Source organism: Poecile atricapillus, chromosome 2 (genome assembly GCF_030490865.1).
Source record: "Poecile atricapillus isolate bPoeAtr1 chromosome 2, bPoeAtr1.hap1, whole genome shotgun sequence".
In the NCBI taxonomy this organism is placed as follows: Eukaryota; Metazoa; Chordata; class Aves; order Passeriformes; family Paridae; genus Poecile; species Poecile atricapillus.
Genome location: NC_081250.1, coordinates 102,457,455 through 102,474,003, shown reverse-complemented (window position 1 = coordinate 102,474,003; position 16,549 = coordinate 102,457,455). Strand labels below are relative to the sequence as shown.

General features: G+C 43.7%; 1 protein-coding gene across 2 annotated transcripts in view; it reads left to right on the top strand.

The window, feature by feature from the left end:
* The first annotated feature begins 4,760 nt into the window (after positions 1–4,760).
* Positions 4,761–16,549, top strand: part of RAB31 (RAB31, member RAS oncogene family) — a 75,372-nt gene continuing 63,583 nt past the window's right edge. For both annotated transcript variants that reach the window (XR_009276946.1, XM_058832776.1), the window contains exon 1: positions 4,761–4,889. Coding sequence is in view for 1 of the 2 variants with exons in the window: in XM_058832776.1 (XP_058688759.1) it covers positions 4,851–4,889 (39 nt within the window). In the remaining variant the exon portion in view is untranslated. The remainder of the gene's footprint in view (positions 4,890–16,549) is intronic.

The following is a 16,549-nucleotide window of genomic DNA, read 5'->3' as shown; positions in this document are numbered from 1 at the left end:
GACTGACTCTGGTTTTCAAAGCCTTTTCCAGACTAAATCCATCTGAAGCTAATTTATGTCTGTTTTTTTTAACTGAGCCAATATTTTGCTTTAGCTAGTTCTTGTCCCTTCTTAATTTGCTATGTTCTTAATTTGCAGTGTTCTCAAGTTGTACCTCAGCTTCTATTTTTCTGATGTAAGCAAAAAGCTTTCTTTAAAATTCTTTCCCCATCTAGCAGTGGAGAAATGTTGCACTATCACCAGCTTGAGGCTGTGGGACATCATTTGCAACAAATGAGAAGTCCCGCATCGCTTTTCACTCCTTAGATAGGGCATTGCCTTGGGGATAGGCAGTGAATAAGCAGAGTAAATTTGACCCTCTTGACAAACAAATATCTCTACTGCCAGAGATGCCAAAATGTTCCCCAAGCACTTTAGGAACAGTGCAGCTGTTATGAAATCCAACAAGAAGCATGGTGGTAAGCTGTACAAAAAAAACCCCCAGGTTTCACTCAACAGTGCTGCTTCTCCAAGTTCTTGGCAGTCAAGCTGCAAGTAGGATCTTGCAGAAGTTTACTCCCCTCTAACCTTTTCCAGCAGATTTTTCTCTGTAGAAGGGCATGACTGGGCCATCCAACTGCCATAAACAGGAGATGTTCAAACATGAAGCAACACTACAACAAAATGATGTAGCAGCCGGCTACGTAGTCTCCTGGCATTAATGCTGGAACCAGTGGTTTATAAAGAACCTAATTCACTCTTTGCATGTGCAATGAAGTGGAATAACCCTTCTCAAGCAATAAAAAAATTGCAGTGGCTTCAGACCTCTGTAGCTGCAATCAGAATCATGCTCTTATTTCCACCAGGTCATTCCTGTACTTCTCTGGTTTTTGTGTCCCAGGACTCTCATGATGCTTTTCCAGGGCAGTCCTTTGCTAGCCTTTTTTAAAGTAAGCAGACTTTGATTAAGTAAACATTTACTTTGGTCAAGTAAACAAACAAAAATAGCATCTCCCAGAATTTTAGCCATTTCATAACCACTGGATTTTGCATGGGATCTAGGAGCTGGAAGCTGCTCCTCCCACTCAAGGAACAGCTTGCTCAGCAGCAGCTGCTTTCCTTTTAAGAGATTTTGGCAGTTTCTTGGGCAAGCACCAAAAAGATTTCTGTGGTGGCAGTCATTACTGCACTGCAAGGTTGTGTCATCCAAGGGATGCAGAGGCATTTCTTCCTGGGCAGCAGGGAGTTAACTTGCCTCCTGTTCCCTGCCTTGGGAATAAGAGCTGGGATGGCAGCCCATAGTAGGAGGGTCTGGATTGAATTCTCCAGTGAAGAGGAGGGATAACATTTTTGTGTGAGAAAGATGCTTGCCAAGAAATCGAGAGGGGAAGTAACATGGGAGAAAGGAAGTAACTCATCAGTGTTTGGGACAGACAACAGCAGTTTCAGGATCTGGGTACACATCAGGGTCTTGGATGGATCTTTCTCGACCCACATCACTCACAGAGAAAGAAAGCAGAAGGAGGAAATGTAGATGCCTTCATAAGCATGAACACTGCCAGAACCTGAAAAGCATCCAGTTTCGTACCAATACTTTAGGCTTACTAAATACCACTACACCATTTCTAGAGAGGAGGAAACTGAGGTCACAGAAAACTTTTAAACATAGTTTTCTACCAGCATGAGTCACATTGGGGCAGACATGTGAGTAGGGGCAAAGAGAAGGGCAGCAGCAGCCCCAGCTGCTATTGCTCCTGACCACTGGAGGACACAATGCCAGGACTTGAAGCTCTAGGGGAAGGCTGCTGAAAACAGAAGCCACTTGGCTTTGTACTTCCCAAAACCAAAATACAGTTGGGTATAAAGAAGTGAGCTAGACCATTGTTTCAAAACTTACAATTATTCATTGAATAAAATGCTACAAAAGGAAGGGAAAAAAAAAAGAAAGAAAGAAAGAAAGAAACTTCTGGGATGCAAAGACTTGTTTTCCTTTATTTTTAATCAGCCATTTGAAAACACTGCAACATGACAAATTCTGCAAAAATGTTTTTCTGACCACAGTGTCTTGCATCCAGACAAACACAAGGATTATGCCAGTTCCTGGAAGAATGAGCGTCAGTAGCTTTTTTTAATACTGGAACACGTCTGTTTGTTGTTTTTCTCTCTTCTTATCACCCTAATTTTGGGGATACTCAAAATTTTTGGTGACATCTTTGTTGTTTTTGTTGTTCATTGGCTCTTTGTTTAAGCAAGTACTATATGTTACTTTTTCCTCTGGTTGTTAATTTTTGTTTGGCTCTTTAGATTTTTTGACTGTACAATAAAATTACCCTTAAGAACCACCCTTCTGCTGTTTCAGCCCGAACAACTTCCACTGGGTCATCTTTGTGCTACTGTTTTAAACAGTTTGCTTGTTTAGAAGTAGCTAATTAGTTATTGGCGCTATTCAGCAAGGAACTTTTGAGGTCTGGGCTGTAACTTCTTTTAGTGAGAGCTCCTGTTTCACCAGTGTGTATTGGAGAAATTTCCCCGGGTAGGATGAAAGATGGAACTCTGACTTGCTTTACTGGGCAAATATCTCAGGCACTGTTTTGTATTTTGGTGGTACTGAGTCAAGACAGCAAGTGGACATGTAGTTATATGGCTTTGAAGTCTGTGAGATGTATTACTGTCTGAAAAATGGACGGGTGTCCCTCCGCCCATGGCGGTGGGGCTTGGGACTAGAGGATCCTTCAGAACCATTCAAACCCAAGACATTCTATGATTCTATGATAATGTAATTCCAGTGTGTCTTGCTGAAATTAATTCAGATGGCATAATGTTTCACATATACAGTAATGAAAAAATCTTAGACTTCAAGAATTACGAAATTTGGACCAAATGAAAGGGATAGTTGATTAATAGGATACATGAAAGATACAAAAAAAAATTAAAAACATCACAAAACTCCCCAAAGAATCTATGGAAAGGTGATCCTGAACCACAACACTGTCTGTGAAAGAACAGAGTAGGATGGTGTAAAACCTTAAAAATTTGTATCTCCTGTCAATTTGTAGAACTAATTAGTGGCTGAAATTTGTAAAACTAATTAGAAGCTGCTTTAAACTGGATGTCGTGAGTGTGAACTGTAATTTTTCTACATCAGGGAGCATATCCCATTAGCTTATTGAAATACATCAGTGTATAATGCATTCTTGTGGAAAGGCAATGATCAGCCAGAATCCTTGCAATATTGTGTACTGGTTGTCTGAAAACCTGCTATGTTTTGTTTCTCTGCTAAATTCTCCTAAAAAAACAAAAAAAAAGCCTAATTAAATCAAAAGCATCTCTCTGATGAGCCTCTCCTTTGATCCTTTGATCTCCCTCTTTTGATAATCTCTCTCTTTTGATAATCTCTCTCCTGACAGGCTGTGAATACTCTGCTAGCAATACTTCATGCTTTCCTCCATGGGGATAACAACTGCTCTGCTCCTGGCATTTCCATGGCCTAGGATCTGGGATCTCTGGAAAAAGGCAAATACCTCCATCCAGCCTATTGGTGTGAGTGCAGGACTCCGCGTAGAACTAATTAGTGCTGTAATGAATGCCACAAGAATTGCTTGCCAGGAAGCATCTAATGACCTGACAGTAATCTCACAATGACTAATCAAGATTTTCTTTAATTCCCTTTAGCAATTTTACCTGATAAATCAGTGCAGGGAAAAAGAAAGAAAGAAAGAAAGAAGCTAAAATAAAATTGTAAGCAGAACAGAGGCTCTGATTTAAAATATCTGGTGGATGATGCTCTCCTGCTTTCCTGGGGTTATTGTGTAAAATCCTTCTCCATAAATTCTAGAACCTTGCATACTAAGAGCAGAGTGGTTATGACTCCTTCTTCACTGATTTCAGAGGACTAGCTTTAAGATGATGAGCTTAACTTAAATTGGGTATGTGATGTGTGGGGTGGAACCCTACTACTAACCTGAGGTTGACTATTTCAATCCAAACTGGGTGTGTATTACCGGGGTTGGGTAAGAAAAATGGAGTTACCATTTTCAGTGATTTCTGCACATAGCAGGAAAAGCTTTTTAAAAATAAATTAAAAAAAAGAAAAAAAAAAAAGAAAAGAGAAAGGAGATGGATTCAGATGCAACCAGAGCAGTCCCCATCCCATGCCTAGCCCAGCACATGGTGTGTAGGACTAAGCATATGCACAGACCCCTGCAGGATGCCGTCTCTCACAAACTGTTTTTCTCACAACAGCAAATATTTACACTGCAGTACAAGAAAGACAAGGAGCTCCAGGAGGGGGTCCAGCAAAGGGACACAAAGACTATTAGGGGTCTGGAGCGTCTCTCTTATGAGACTGAGCCTCAGAAAAGCTTGAAAGGGATCTCATTAATACATCTAAGTATCTCAATGGCAGGTGCCAAGAAGATGGTGTCATACTCCTTTAAAGTCGTTGCCAGTGACAGGATGAGGAGCAATGGCCATGAACTGAATCAGTTTATGTTCACTGAGGTTTCACCTCAACTCGAGGAAGAGAGTGGCAGAACACTGGAACGAGCTGTCCAGGGAGGTCATGGAGTCTCCCTTTCTGGAGACATTCAAAATCCACTTGGATGTGTTCCAGTCTCACCTGCTCTAGGTGACCCTGCTTTGGCAGGAGGGTCGGACCAGATGGTCTCTAGAGGTCCCTTCCATCCCTACCGACTCTGCGTTGCCCTACTTGCGGCTCCCAGCCCCGAGCTCCGGGGAGCGGGGGGCAGCGGCGAGGCGGGGCCGGGCGCATGTGACCGGCGGCGGGGGCGGCCCCGGCGGGGCTGGGCCGCCTCGGCGGGGCAGTGCGGAGCGGTGGCGCCGGGGATGCGGAGCGGCCGGGCCCCGGGCAGATGATGGCGATACGCGAGCTCAAAGTGTGTCTGCTTGGCGTGAGTAAGGGCGACCGGGGGGTCGCTTCCCCCTTTCTTCCTCTCTCGCCCCGCAGGTGGGGGCCGTGGCTGCTGGGGTGCTCGCTAAGCCGGGAACGCTTCCAGCCTCGCCGTCCCGCTTCCCGGGGGCGCCGCGTCTCCCGGTCCCGGGCGGGGCGGGGGGGCTCGGCCGGAGAAAATTCCTCCCCGCCGAAACTTGGCAGCCGTGCACCGGCCTCCGCGGGGCGGGGGGAGGCTTTGGGGATTGTTGTTTTTGTCTTGTTCCTTAACTTTTTAAAAGCGAGAAGGGCGTAGCGGGCTGGGGGAGGCGGCGAGCGGCTCTTTTGGGGGTCTCCCCCAGCGCTCCCCAGACGGGGGGGTTGCCGGCGCCCAGCCATCCCCCTCGGCGGCCCTGCGGAGGTCTCCCTTTGGTGCCTGAACCCCGAAGGCACCCGGGGGGGGGATTTACTGCCCTCCCTGGGGCTCGTCACAGGCGGCGGTGGCCTCGCCGAGCCCCCGTTCCAGAGGGGGAGGCACCCGCAGAAAAGCAGCAGCGCTGCCCACGCCGGGACGCTGTGTCGGGTGACTCCTCCCGGGGCTCGGTCCTGTCTCACCCATGTGCTGCTCGGCGCTTTGTTTTGTTACTTGCCTGGCTTTATTCAGCAGCGCTTCTCTGACTGGGCTCCTTACAGGAACGGCCTTTTTGCCATTCCTGTTTTTTTTGTTGGTTTTTTTTTTCCCCTCTTCTTTGGCTTTTTTGGCGAACTCGCGCTTGCGTTTCACATCTGGAGCAGCAATGTGCTTAGCTCTGCACTTTGGCTGCGCCTGCCCCTCTCTGCCCGGCACTGAGGGAGCTTCCCGGCAAAGTGTGCCCACAAAGTTGGGACGAGCACCGCCGCAGAGCAGAACCACCTCTCCTGACAGTAACCAGCAGAGCATCACTACTTCAGTACACACGTTCTTTTTAAAAGTCAAGCATCTCAAATTACCCGGCCCAAGTTCGGCTGCTTTTTGGCCCACATCTCCGTAAGCACTCAGAGAAGCTGCATGAATTAAGGTGTTTTCGAGTGAATTTGCTTTCATGCCATCCAAGTGAGTTGAACATTTGAAAACCAAACATGAATAGACGCTCCAGTTCTCTCTGATTTGTGTTGACGCTTAGCCCAGCAGGAGTGGGTACCTTGCCCTGGAGTAGTTCTTGCCAGGATGCAGTGCCAGGGCACTGGAGAGTTCAACCCAAAGTATTTGGCAAGTGACCGTTCCTCCTTTCTTGGATAGAATTCCTGCCTTCAACTTTTAAAATGGCATGGTGACAAAAATAAATGTGGTTTATACAAACATGAGGAGTCTGTGGTAGAATATGTGGATGTATCTTTGCTTGTTTTCTTCTCCAGCAGAAAATGTAGTTTTATAGAGAGGAAGTGTCTTGTGGAATGAGAGTTCTTATGTCCATAATTTATCGATGTTTTGTAACATTAAAACTTACTGGAGGTTTTGTAAGGCAATTGTTTGCTTTTTTTTTTAAGACAGGAAAAGAAACCTATAATGCAGCTCTATGTTACTAGGACTATGCAATTACTCTGTAGATTCATTAAAATGATGGGGTGGCAGTGGTAGCACTTAGGGAGATGTGTCTGTAGTTATAGTCATTGAGTAATTAGTGAGATATTCCTTCCTGAGTTTGAAGAGGGCATAGTCCTAGAAAATCTTATACTTCTGATCACAGACATCTTATTTACCATGGGGATTGATGCTCTATTTTCCCAAAAGAGAGGAATTCTTCAGATAATGAATCCCCTCAAGAAGTTCAGACATTTCTAGAGCAGGGAAACTCCATACCTGTCTGCGTGAACAAATGCAGGCATTAATCTTCTGATCTGCTTGAAAGCTAGACGGCAACTCAAAAATACATTCTCAGATCTACCAAAAGAAATCTTGACAGTTTTTTTTTTTTCTTCAGTAGGTCCTGGACCTGTTTAATCTGCATTGTACATCATAGATCCCTTGGTAATCAAGTCAAGTCAGGCATGTCCTAGTCCCAAGACAAGTTCTTATCTTTGTTAGAAATATGGATTAAATTGGTTTGTAAACCCATATCCCTCCCCAGTTCTGAACACAGCCCTAGGCTGCACCTCTGGATTAGACAGGAGGGTCACTGGCAGTTTCTGGCCTCAAGCTGTGAAGAGGGCCTGGGCTTGGACTGTTTCTGCCTATTGAAAGTTTCCCAATGGGGAAAAATTGCAGCTGGTGCAATGTTTGCAAAGCCAGCTTCTCCACAAGCTCTGAAGCCCCATTTGGCTATAGAGGATCTTGTCGGGAAGATGATGAAGAGGAATAGAGAAACCAGAGCTGTGGTCCACATTATGGCCCTACAGGCCAGTGCAGAACTCCAGGGTCAGTGAGTGGCCTGGAGCCATTGCACTAGAGATGAGGAGTAGGTTATTGGCTCCTGGATGTGACCCCACGTTGCCAGGAGGGAGACCGGCCTCTAACTTTTGGTATTAACCTAATTAAACAGGATTTGGCTATCTAAATTTAATTTCTTCCTCCTCCAGAGTATGCTGGGGTTTTTTAAAACTCTCTGTGGGCATCATGGGAGTGATTTGGAGCAGCCAGGAGTAGCAGACAGCAAGATGATGGTTATGGGATTTGTAGCTGTTGAAGGAGACACCAGGGAGAGAAGGGCAGAGGGGAAATCTGGGGCAGCAGGAGGGTGGGAGTGAGTCAGTTTGGAAGGAAGGCTTTGTTGATTGCAGAGCTCTTTGAGAAGGGATGGTTCCAGCTTGCCAGTGGCCTAGCAGGAGCAGGATGCCTTCCTTATTGTCCAGTGCCTTGCAGCCTCACGTGGAGGAGCTACAGAGGTGTAGTTGAACAGCTCTCTTTAGTATGTTGCCATGCAAGTGTCCTCAAGCCTGCTCCTAAATTACTTCCTCCAGTAAATTATTGCTGCTGGGCAGTGAAGTATCTGCATGTGGAAGGTGTTAATCTTCCTGAGTGGAAATGCCTGAGCTGTGCTCCAGCTCCTGTCTTGTTACCCCTGGCTCTTCCTGGTCTCTCAGTCCAGTTTGTTGTCTGTTCCCAGCAGTTGTCCCTGTGTTAGATGCCACATGCTTATGGGTCTGAGCAGGTTTTAGCTGCAGGTCTATGTGGTGAAATGAAGTGTAGCTCCCATTTGATTTGCATGGTGTTTCTGTGTGGGTACCTTGTTGAGGGGCTGGAGGAGAGAGGAACATAGGGGAGCTGTGGTGTTCCTGAGCTGTGCTTTAGTGCTGAAATGTGACTGGCTGTGCAGCAGCCAGGTTTCCTAATCTGTCTGTGGCTGCTGAGTGCCCTGTGCTTTAGCTCTCAATATTTTCTTCATGTGGGCTGGAGGAACGATTTACAGTTCCCTGCCAAATCCTGATATAATTGTGTGTGGCAACCGCAGGAAGGATTGTGAGGTTTACAACTAAGGCAGTTTCTTGTCTTTGTCACTTCCTGAGGAAACTTTGACAACTCTTCAGACTTTGGGAGTTGGTTTGCTGACTGCCATCTAAAGTGACCTCCATTGCTCCTTTCTTTTTGTTTATTACATTTTTGTGTTGTGACTGTGCCTCACAGGACCGAAGGAGATAGGATTGGAAGAGGCTCAGAGGTCATTTGGAAGAGGCTCAGAGGTCATCCCTTCTCCCTAAACCCCTTCTTATTCCTGACATATGTTTGTTTCCTGTCTTTAAAAACTCATGATCTTCTCCCTGGGGTTATGTCCCAGGGCTTAACTGCTTTTACTGTACAAGGTTTTTCCTGGACATAGTGCCCACATCTTCCCTAGCTGAGACTTTGTTTCTTTACCTTTCTTCTGTTTGTGCCTTTGTTTTCTTGCTCATGAGAAGTCACTGGCCTGCGTTCTGCTAGTATGAAAATGCTGTCTGAAGCTGGTGAGCCTGCATTTGTAAAAGGAGTGACATTTCCTCTGTGGAAATTACACTATGATACTCACAACTCACTGGGAATCTTTTCTTCCCTAGCTGAGACTTTGTTTCTTTACCTTTCTTCTGTTTGTGCCTTTGTTTTCTTGCTCATGAGAAGTCACTGGCCTGCGTTCTGCTAGTATGAAAATGCTGTCTGAAGCTGGTGAGCCTGCATTTGTAAAAGGAGTGACATTTCCTCTGTGGAAATTACACTATGATACTCACAACTCACTGGGAATCTTTTTGTTTGTGTCTGAAATGTTTGTCATAGTTGATGCTTTTATGGCCTACACGTCCCAACACAAATAGGAAAGCTCCTGTTAAAAACAAAACTGCCCCCCTGCTTGGGTTGAACCAGTTGAGGAGCTTTCTTCTCACCAGGTATGTGCAAGGTGGCCTCCATAGTAAGGTGAGCATCCTGCTGAAGACAGTAACACTGCACAGTGCAGAAGCCACGTGTGCAACAACATCTGCAGTGTTGTAGCCTAAAACAGAGAGTAGAGCAAACAAAGGGGGTCATGAAAAGAGGAAAAAATGTACTGATGAAGTAAATGTGTGCCTTCTATAATTTTGTCCACAAAAGTATCATATCTGAGAGAAGAACAGAGGCTGCCAAGCAATTTTTTTCCCCCCATGTTAATGGTTCATCATCACCTACTCATTCATTCATATTTTATTATGCAAACAAGCAGCTCTATCATGAGGGAATTTTTTGGGTCATGACCACATGGCTGTCTGTCTTGTGAAGTCACTGGTTTGAAGTGTCCATCATTGCAGCCTTTCCATCAAAGGAGCCCTTTGATCTGTATCTCTTTCCTAGCCAGTTTTTACATTGTTGTGAAACATCAAATTACGGTTAAAACCAAACAGTGATTTTAAGTCCATGGGGAACTGAAAGACAGACACATGGTTAGCTGAAGTGCACAGACTTAATTTTCTTGGGAAGTGTTTTTTCTTGGTATTCTTCTTTGGTGAAGAATACTCTGAAATTTGCACTTAATGTGGCCACACAGCGCTTCCATATTCCATTCTCCTGCTTTGCCAGTCAAAAGAAGTGTACAAGATACTGAAGGAGACTGGGACTGGTGATTTTTTTTATTGTATTTGTCAATATTGCATAAAAATCCAGTTATGCACCAAGCAAAACAGGCCTGCTCTCTTGTATCAATAAAAAAGTGTCTTCAGAAGCCTAAACCAGCCTTTTCATATTATTTTATAAGATATTTAAATGAATACAATCTGATGTTTTTGCAATATAGACATTAAATATGTAGGTAAATGATTTCTCACAATTTGGAATTCAGGATTTCATGTTGATCTTGCCCCTATATTGCTTTCCTGACATACCTACAAAACTTTTTTCCTTTACTAATTTCTTCCAAGGGTTTTGTGTGGGATTGCTTAGAAAAGTAGACTGGACCATCCTTCTAGGAAAAGGTGATTGTGGAGGCCACACTCTGCTTTCGTTTCCAGTGGCCCAACCAAACAGGATTTTTGAAGAAGCAGAAGCAGAAATTTGAAGCAGATTTTAGTTTCAGTAGCAGCAAAGCCTCAAAGGGGAAGCTAGTTACTAGTAATCTACTGGGTAGCAAAAGAGTACCCTATGGTTGGTGCCTGTTGCTGCATTTCATGGGTTCCCACCTGCTTATAACCAGCTCTGAGCTCCCATCCATGCTTGTAACTTGCCTGTTGAATGAGTCCATGCAGTGACTATCACCCAGAAATCATATGCAGGCTGTAGTTTTACTGTCTTTCAAATTGTCTTTAAATTTAGATTTCCCCAGCCCCTTGCTCTTTTTGATTTCTGGCTGAAAAACTGGGAAACTTCTTGGTTTACAGTAATTCTGGGGGAAAGAAAAACAGCCCTGCATTCTTTCTGCCAAAATAAGGAAGTTGAATGGTGATAAACTCAATTTTTTTTTCACATAGTTGAATGCAGTTTTAGCCCTACTCAGGGAAGTAATGCTGAGGCAGACTAGGTGAAGGAGGCAGAAGGTTTGCATCCAAACAATACACAGGGAAAAGAAAAACCTTCTCATTTTTATCAGGTGGCTCTTTTTAAGTGGCTTAAGTCAGGCCATATCAAAAGGCCATTTTTAATTTGCATTTAATGTATGTTTTCTGAGACTCTGGTTGATGGTAGGACTTGTTTCTGAGGTTATAATTTGATTTATTGGTAGGATGTGTTGAAGTTAAGGTGTGTCTTAGCTGCACATGGGCAAAGGCCTTTGAGTCTGCAGGGCTTTTGCTTGTGGTGGTGTTTATAAATAACAGCGCGAGTGCCTTTTGCTTGTGTTGGGTTGTGTCTGACCTAGGTGCTGTGTGGGTGCTGCAGACTGCAAGTGGACATACAGGCTGGAGAGGTGTATTCTTGACATATTTTGTCTAAAATTTCTCAAGCTAATTGCTTGTTGAGAGCAGCATTTACAGGGAGGCCAGAGCCATAACTCTGCTGCTCTTGCTCTTTTGCCTCCCTGCTGCTCCTTCTTGCAAATGCCATTTTCCCAGTCTTCAGGGCTGTTAGACCCTCTAGGGACTACTATTAGTCATTAATTTCCTGGACACATCTCTCTTCAGATAACATCAGGACAGACACTTTTTTTTTTTCATTTCCTGCACTGTGGTTTTGAGGGGAAGGCAGAAGGGCACATTGAAGTGAACGCAGCTGGCTTTAGTAGGTTTGCACTGTTACAGAATGATAGAATGGTTTGAGTTGGAAGGAACCTTAAAGATCATCTGGTTCCATCCATGGGCAGGGTGACCTTCCACTAGAGAAGGCTGCTGTTGACCCCACCTTCCCCACAGTTCAGGTGCTACCTCAGAAAACTGAATGCAGGGCAAGGAGTGTCTCCTCAACTTTGGTGGCTCGCCAGCCTCCACTGATGCAGAGGCTGTTTTTGGAGCTGTGGGCTCCATCCAGAGGTCTGGAGCTCCCTTTTCTCATGTTTTTCTCAACCTGTTTTTGGGGCCAACCGAGTACCCAACACATGGTTAGAGATACCTTCCAAGAGGGTTGGGAGAGGAGGTGGGAAGCTGGGTAGGGTTTGTCTACCCACAAGCTACCTATGAGGCTTACCTCCATCCAGTGCTAATCACACCTGTGGATTAGATCATCACACCAATGAGCTGGATCATCCCATGATTTTTAGAGAGGGCTGAGCAGGCCTTCAGTGCTTTGCTCCTTGCTGTGTCCCCCCACTGCCTCCTGACTGTAGGCCAAGGGCAGCTCATGTGAATATAACTCTGCAGCCCCTCACCAGAAGGTGTCTGGAGCTGCCATGGGACACGTGCTTCCAAAGTAAACAAAAAAAAAAAATGTTTTTGTTCTTTCGGGGTTGTTTTTCTTCTCACTGCATACCTTGTAGAGGCTGGGTAGTGGTGTCAAGGTGAAAGGAAATTTTTAAAATTCCATCTCAGTTTGTAAGATGCCAGGAAAGGAACACATTTCAGTTTTCTTCTGAACCATCTTGTACACCCTTTCAGTGAATGCTCGCCGTTCTGAACACCACTGCCAAAAGACAAATCCAAGCTTTAGAGAGCTGCCAGCAGAGGTGGATGGGAGGCCAACTGGGAGCACAGCCTTGTGTAAGCACATGCCAGTGGTTGATTTACAGTCTCTGGCTTTGCAAGGCTGCTCTGAAAGCTGAACAACAGGCACTGGAACAAATGCTTTTTATTTTCTCGCGGATATTTTTAAACAGAAAAGCTGGTTAATGCATGGGTTTTATATTTTTTGGAGGCGAGGGTAGAGAAGTTACGGTTTTTCACTTTTTGTTTTGGCCAGAGTATGTTCTTATTTGGGCAACATGTGGAAGTGCCTGTGCATGAAATCCAGCCACTAAATACTTTGTGTCCCTGAGTTATTGTTTCCTCCTTTGTCAGCAGAGTGACAGGATGCTGCAGACGTCATTGGGTGTCCTGGTTGGACCTGTCAGGGAACTATAAAAAACTAAATGATAAATATTAGGCTCTTACAAGAATTCACCTATAGTTAGGGGCTCTCTGAAGCAGATTCTTCTTCCCTTTGAAGCCTGTCTACAGAGCCAAAATGAGTTACGAGAGATTCCTAAACCGGGTTTAATTCTGACAAAAAAAATGAAATTTGGGGCCCATTTAATTCTGCAGCAAACAAAACTCAAGTGTTGATAGGATCCCATGGCTCATCAGTAAAGCTGTGCTTTTGGATGGCAAAATCTGTCTGAAGTCACTTGCATCTCCTTCCACGCTCACTGATGACCAGTAGGATACAACTGGAATAGCTTTAACCTTCTCTATCTTATGCTTGTAATTGGTTACTGATAACTCATCTCCAGTGCTGCTGCTGTGTAAACTCTCCAGATCTACCGATTTCTTACTGTGAGGGAGTTCAGTGGCAAAAAAGAATCCTTAGGTCAACATCTGGTGTGTGCCAACAGAGAGAAACTGTCCTGGGAATCACCAGACTTGCCAAAGACTGATTGAAAAGAGCATTTCCTTGAATGTGGTATGGTGTCACACCAAGGCTCAGCTTGACTCTTGAGACTTCAATTTTTAGCTAGTTGATTTAAAGGGGTGAAAATATGTTATCAATCCAGTCAATAGTTTAGGATTTAGAAGCATATTACAACTGAAATATTTGAGGTGTTGGTAAATGTCATCACAATTTTCAGTTTGAACATCATCTCTCTGTGAAGCAAATAATAATTTTGTTTGCTTCAGGCAGTCTCTATTAATAAAAACAACCCCAAACCACTAAAAAAAATGAACCTCTCACTGAGTGATACACACCACTAGAAGCCTCTAAGGGTGCACTTCCATTTTGTGGCTGGATTAATCTTGCAGCTGATTAATTCCTGAGGGATTTAGGAAACGAGAAAGGGAATATGTTCTTTCTTGAATAGGAAGCCCATTATCTATCTTTTTTTTTCCTTTTCCTTTGCATACTAAATATAAGTATTTAAGTGCCTATTTTAAGAATCATAATATCAACATTTGAAATACACCTTCTTAAAGCTGATATGAACAGGAAGCCTCCATCCACTTTTAGGCCAGAAGTTGTTCATGGTACATAGTCCATGCTGACTTCAACCTTTTCAATACTGTATAGACAAGCTTCCTTTTAGGATATTAATTTCATGAATGTGCTACAAACGTGGGATTTTTTGCTACATTATCCCTTACACCAGCAGTTTTCTTTTTTGAATGTTATTGATCTTGTGGAAAATCCAAGGGAAGTTGAACTTAGTTTTTGTCTTGGTTTGGTTAAATATCAGTGAGGGAATTAAACCTTGTCTTCAAGTGTTATTACTCCAGCAGCACAGTGTAGTTTATGTGAATAGTCTTCAGAATCGATTGTTCTGTCCTTTGATGTTTATTCTTTTCTGCCTTGGATATTTTTGTTTCTTTTTTTCCCTGCAGAGTGTGCTTGAAAAGAATAAATGCATGCCAGGGTATTAGACAGACAGTTGGAGCATGTTTTATGTGACAAAAATGTCAGTTGGATAAAACCAGATAACATAAATTTGATTTGAGATTATGTTACTGATACCCTAATCTGAGTAGCATCCTTAAGCATATGTTTGATTCTGAGCATTAGGATAATCCCTCTTCAGCAGAGTATCAGGGTACATCCTTCTCTGCATGGGCTAAATTGCATCCCATGCTGAAAGCTCAGCATATGCTTTAATGCACAGCTGAATGTACTGCTGTGTGGAGAATAAGATAAAATGTTTAGGTAAATTAAGTATTTGAGATAAGACAGCTCATGAGTGATTCCTGTCATTTGACATTAAAGCCAGATAGAGTGGCCAGGTTCATCTTCTCCCTTAGGCTGACGTGGAAAAAGGCAGAGAGAAAGCGAACCTTTGACACCATAAATCCAAATTTAAAAAGACTGTCTGAAGGAGAGTGGTAGCCCTGCAGCCTAAAAAGTTACTCAGAAATAGTTTATGACCAAAGAATGGTTTGGGTTGGAAGGGACCTTAAAGATCGTCTCATTCCAGGCCCCCTGCCATGAGCAAGGACAGATTGCTGTAGACAGCATTGCTCAGGGCCTTGTGCACTTGCAAGGATGTGCAGATCAGTAGAAAAAGGGGTGTAGATATTGGCATAGAGGAGATTTGCAGGAACAGAGACTAATGGAGGAGGAGGTGGAGGGCTGAAACTGTGAGACCATGGGAGGACATGTGGGAGCATTCTATGAGGACTGGTGAGACAGAGGAGTAAATTCAGGAGCAAGGGAAAGAGAAGTTGAGGATAATAAAACAGAAGGCTAGACAGAGCAAACCAACAAAAGGTAGTAAAAATAATAATATGAGGTGAAAAATCCCACCAACCTCTCTCTTGGTTTTAGCCTTCAGTTTCCTTTTAAATTATTTTTAAACCCTCACTTTGTTTTACTGCTGTTTCAGTTGTGTTTCAAAACACTTTTGGCCAGTGGAGCCTGCAGAATTGTTGTTTTTGCATCTCAGCCAGACAAAAGCCCTGTCACAGATGTGACACAGGGAAGCTTTGGTAAGATCTCATTGGCCAGTTGAGATGTCTTCCTCAATCCTTGTGCCTGTTGTCCTGTGTGCCTGGGATCTCTGGGAACTTTGGAATTAGTTCCATGTTGTCCCAAACATTCAGGCTGTGATGCTGGAAGTGTTTCGTATCTGGATAGTCTGTCTTGAGGGTGACTCCTCAGTGCCTTCTGTGTGGCTTTTCCTACTTTGGAAGGAACTCCTCTACCAGTTTGTCCTTTCTGGAGATGTCTGTAAATATACTAAACTCCATGGTTTTGCATTCCATTTGAAATGCTCACAACATGTTTTCAGTTGAGATTTCCAAAGTCTATACACTTTTGACCATTTCTGGTTTCCAGATTTTGAGTGAAGATGAGAAAAAACGGCCAGGTGAATAAAAACTTCCTTCTGCAAGTCAGTTGTAAGTTTGATACTGATTTCCTAGTTATTTTTGTGATAGAGAGAAGAAAGTGCCTTAACAGTAAGAGTGACAAAACCTGGTTATCCTTAAGGGCCTTTCCCTAAAAAGTTGAATTTCATGGCAGTAGTGTTGCCAGCTTTTAGAAGTTGCTGCATTTCATTCCTGATTGAATCAGCGGGGGATGAACACATTCAAGAAGTCAAGTGCTTAAGGGCTACAGCCTTGCACTGATAATTTCTCCCATTTATGAGCCTGTTCGGTGCAGATAGCTTTACGTTTAGTAACTTCACAGCAGCACACAGTAAATCCACAGATAAAAAACTCAGCCCTGGGTTTTATTATACCATGCTGTTGCTATCTCTTTTGTTTACTTGCATGAGTGGTAGAGGGGAAAGCACCAGGTGGGTCTTTTTGTGATGCTGTTTAAAATAAGTGGTGGTGTTTGCTGTCTTAGGGAAAACTTTATGTCCAGACAACAGGTGGAATGAGTATGAATCACTACTAATTGAGATTAATTAAACCTAACAGTTGGGTCAAACATTTCTAAACACAAATTTAGGTTTAGGCAAACTTCTCATTGTCCATTTCCAGTCTTGCACATAAATTCAGGAAATGAAAGTCCCCAGTTTCAAGGATTTTAGGCCTTTCCTTCATGTTGCCACCTAATGTCTGTGTGGAAGCATAGTATCTACATGGAATTTGCAGTTAGTTGTAAATAACAAATAATGGCAAATTTCAGAAACTCTCAACTTGTCCCCTTCTGCTGATACCCCCTGGAGAAGACACTTGTTTTATTGTGTCTGGAAGGCTGATGGAGGTGGATTTCCA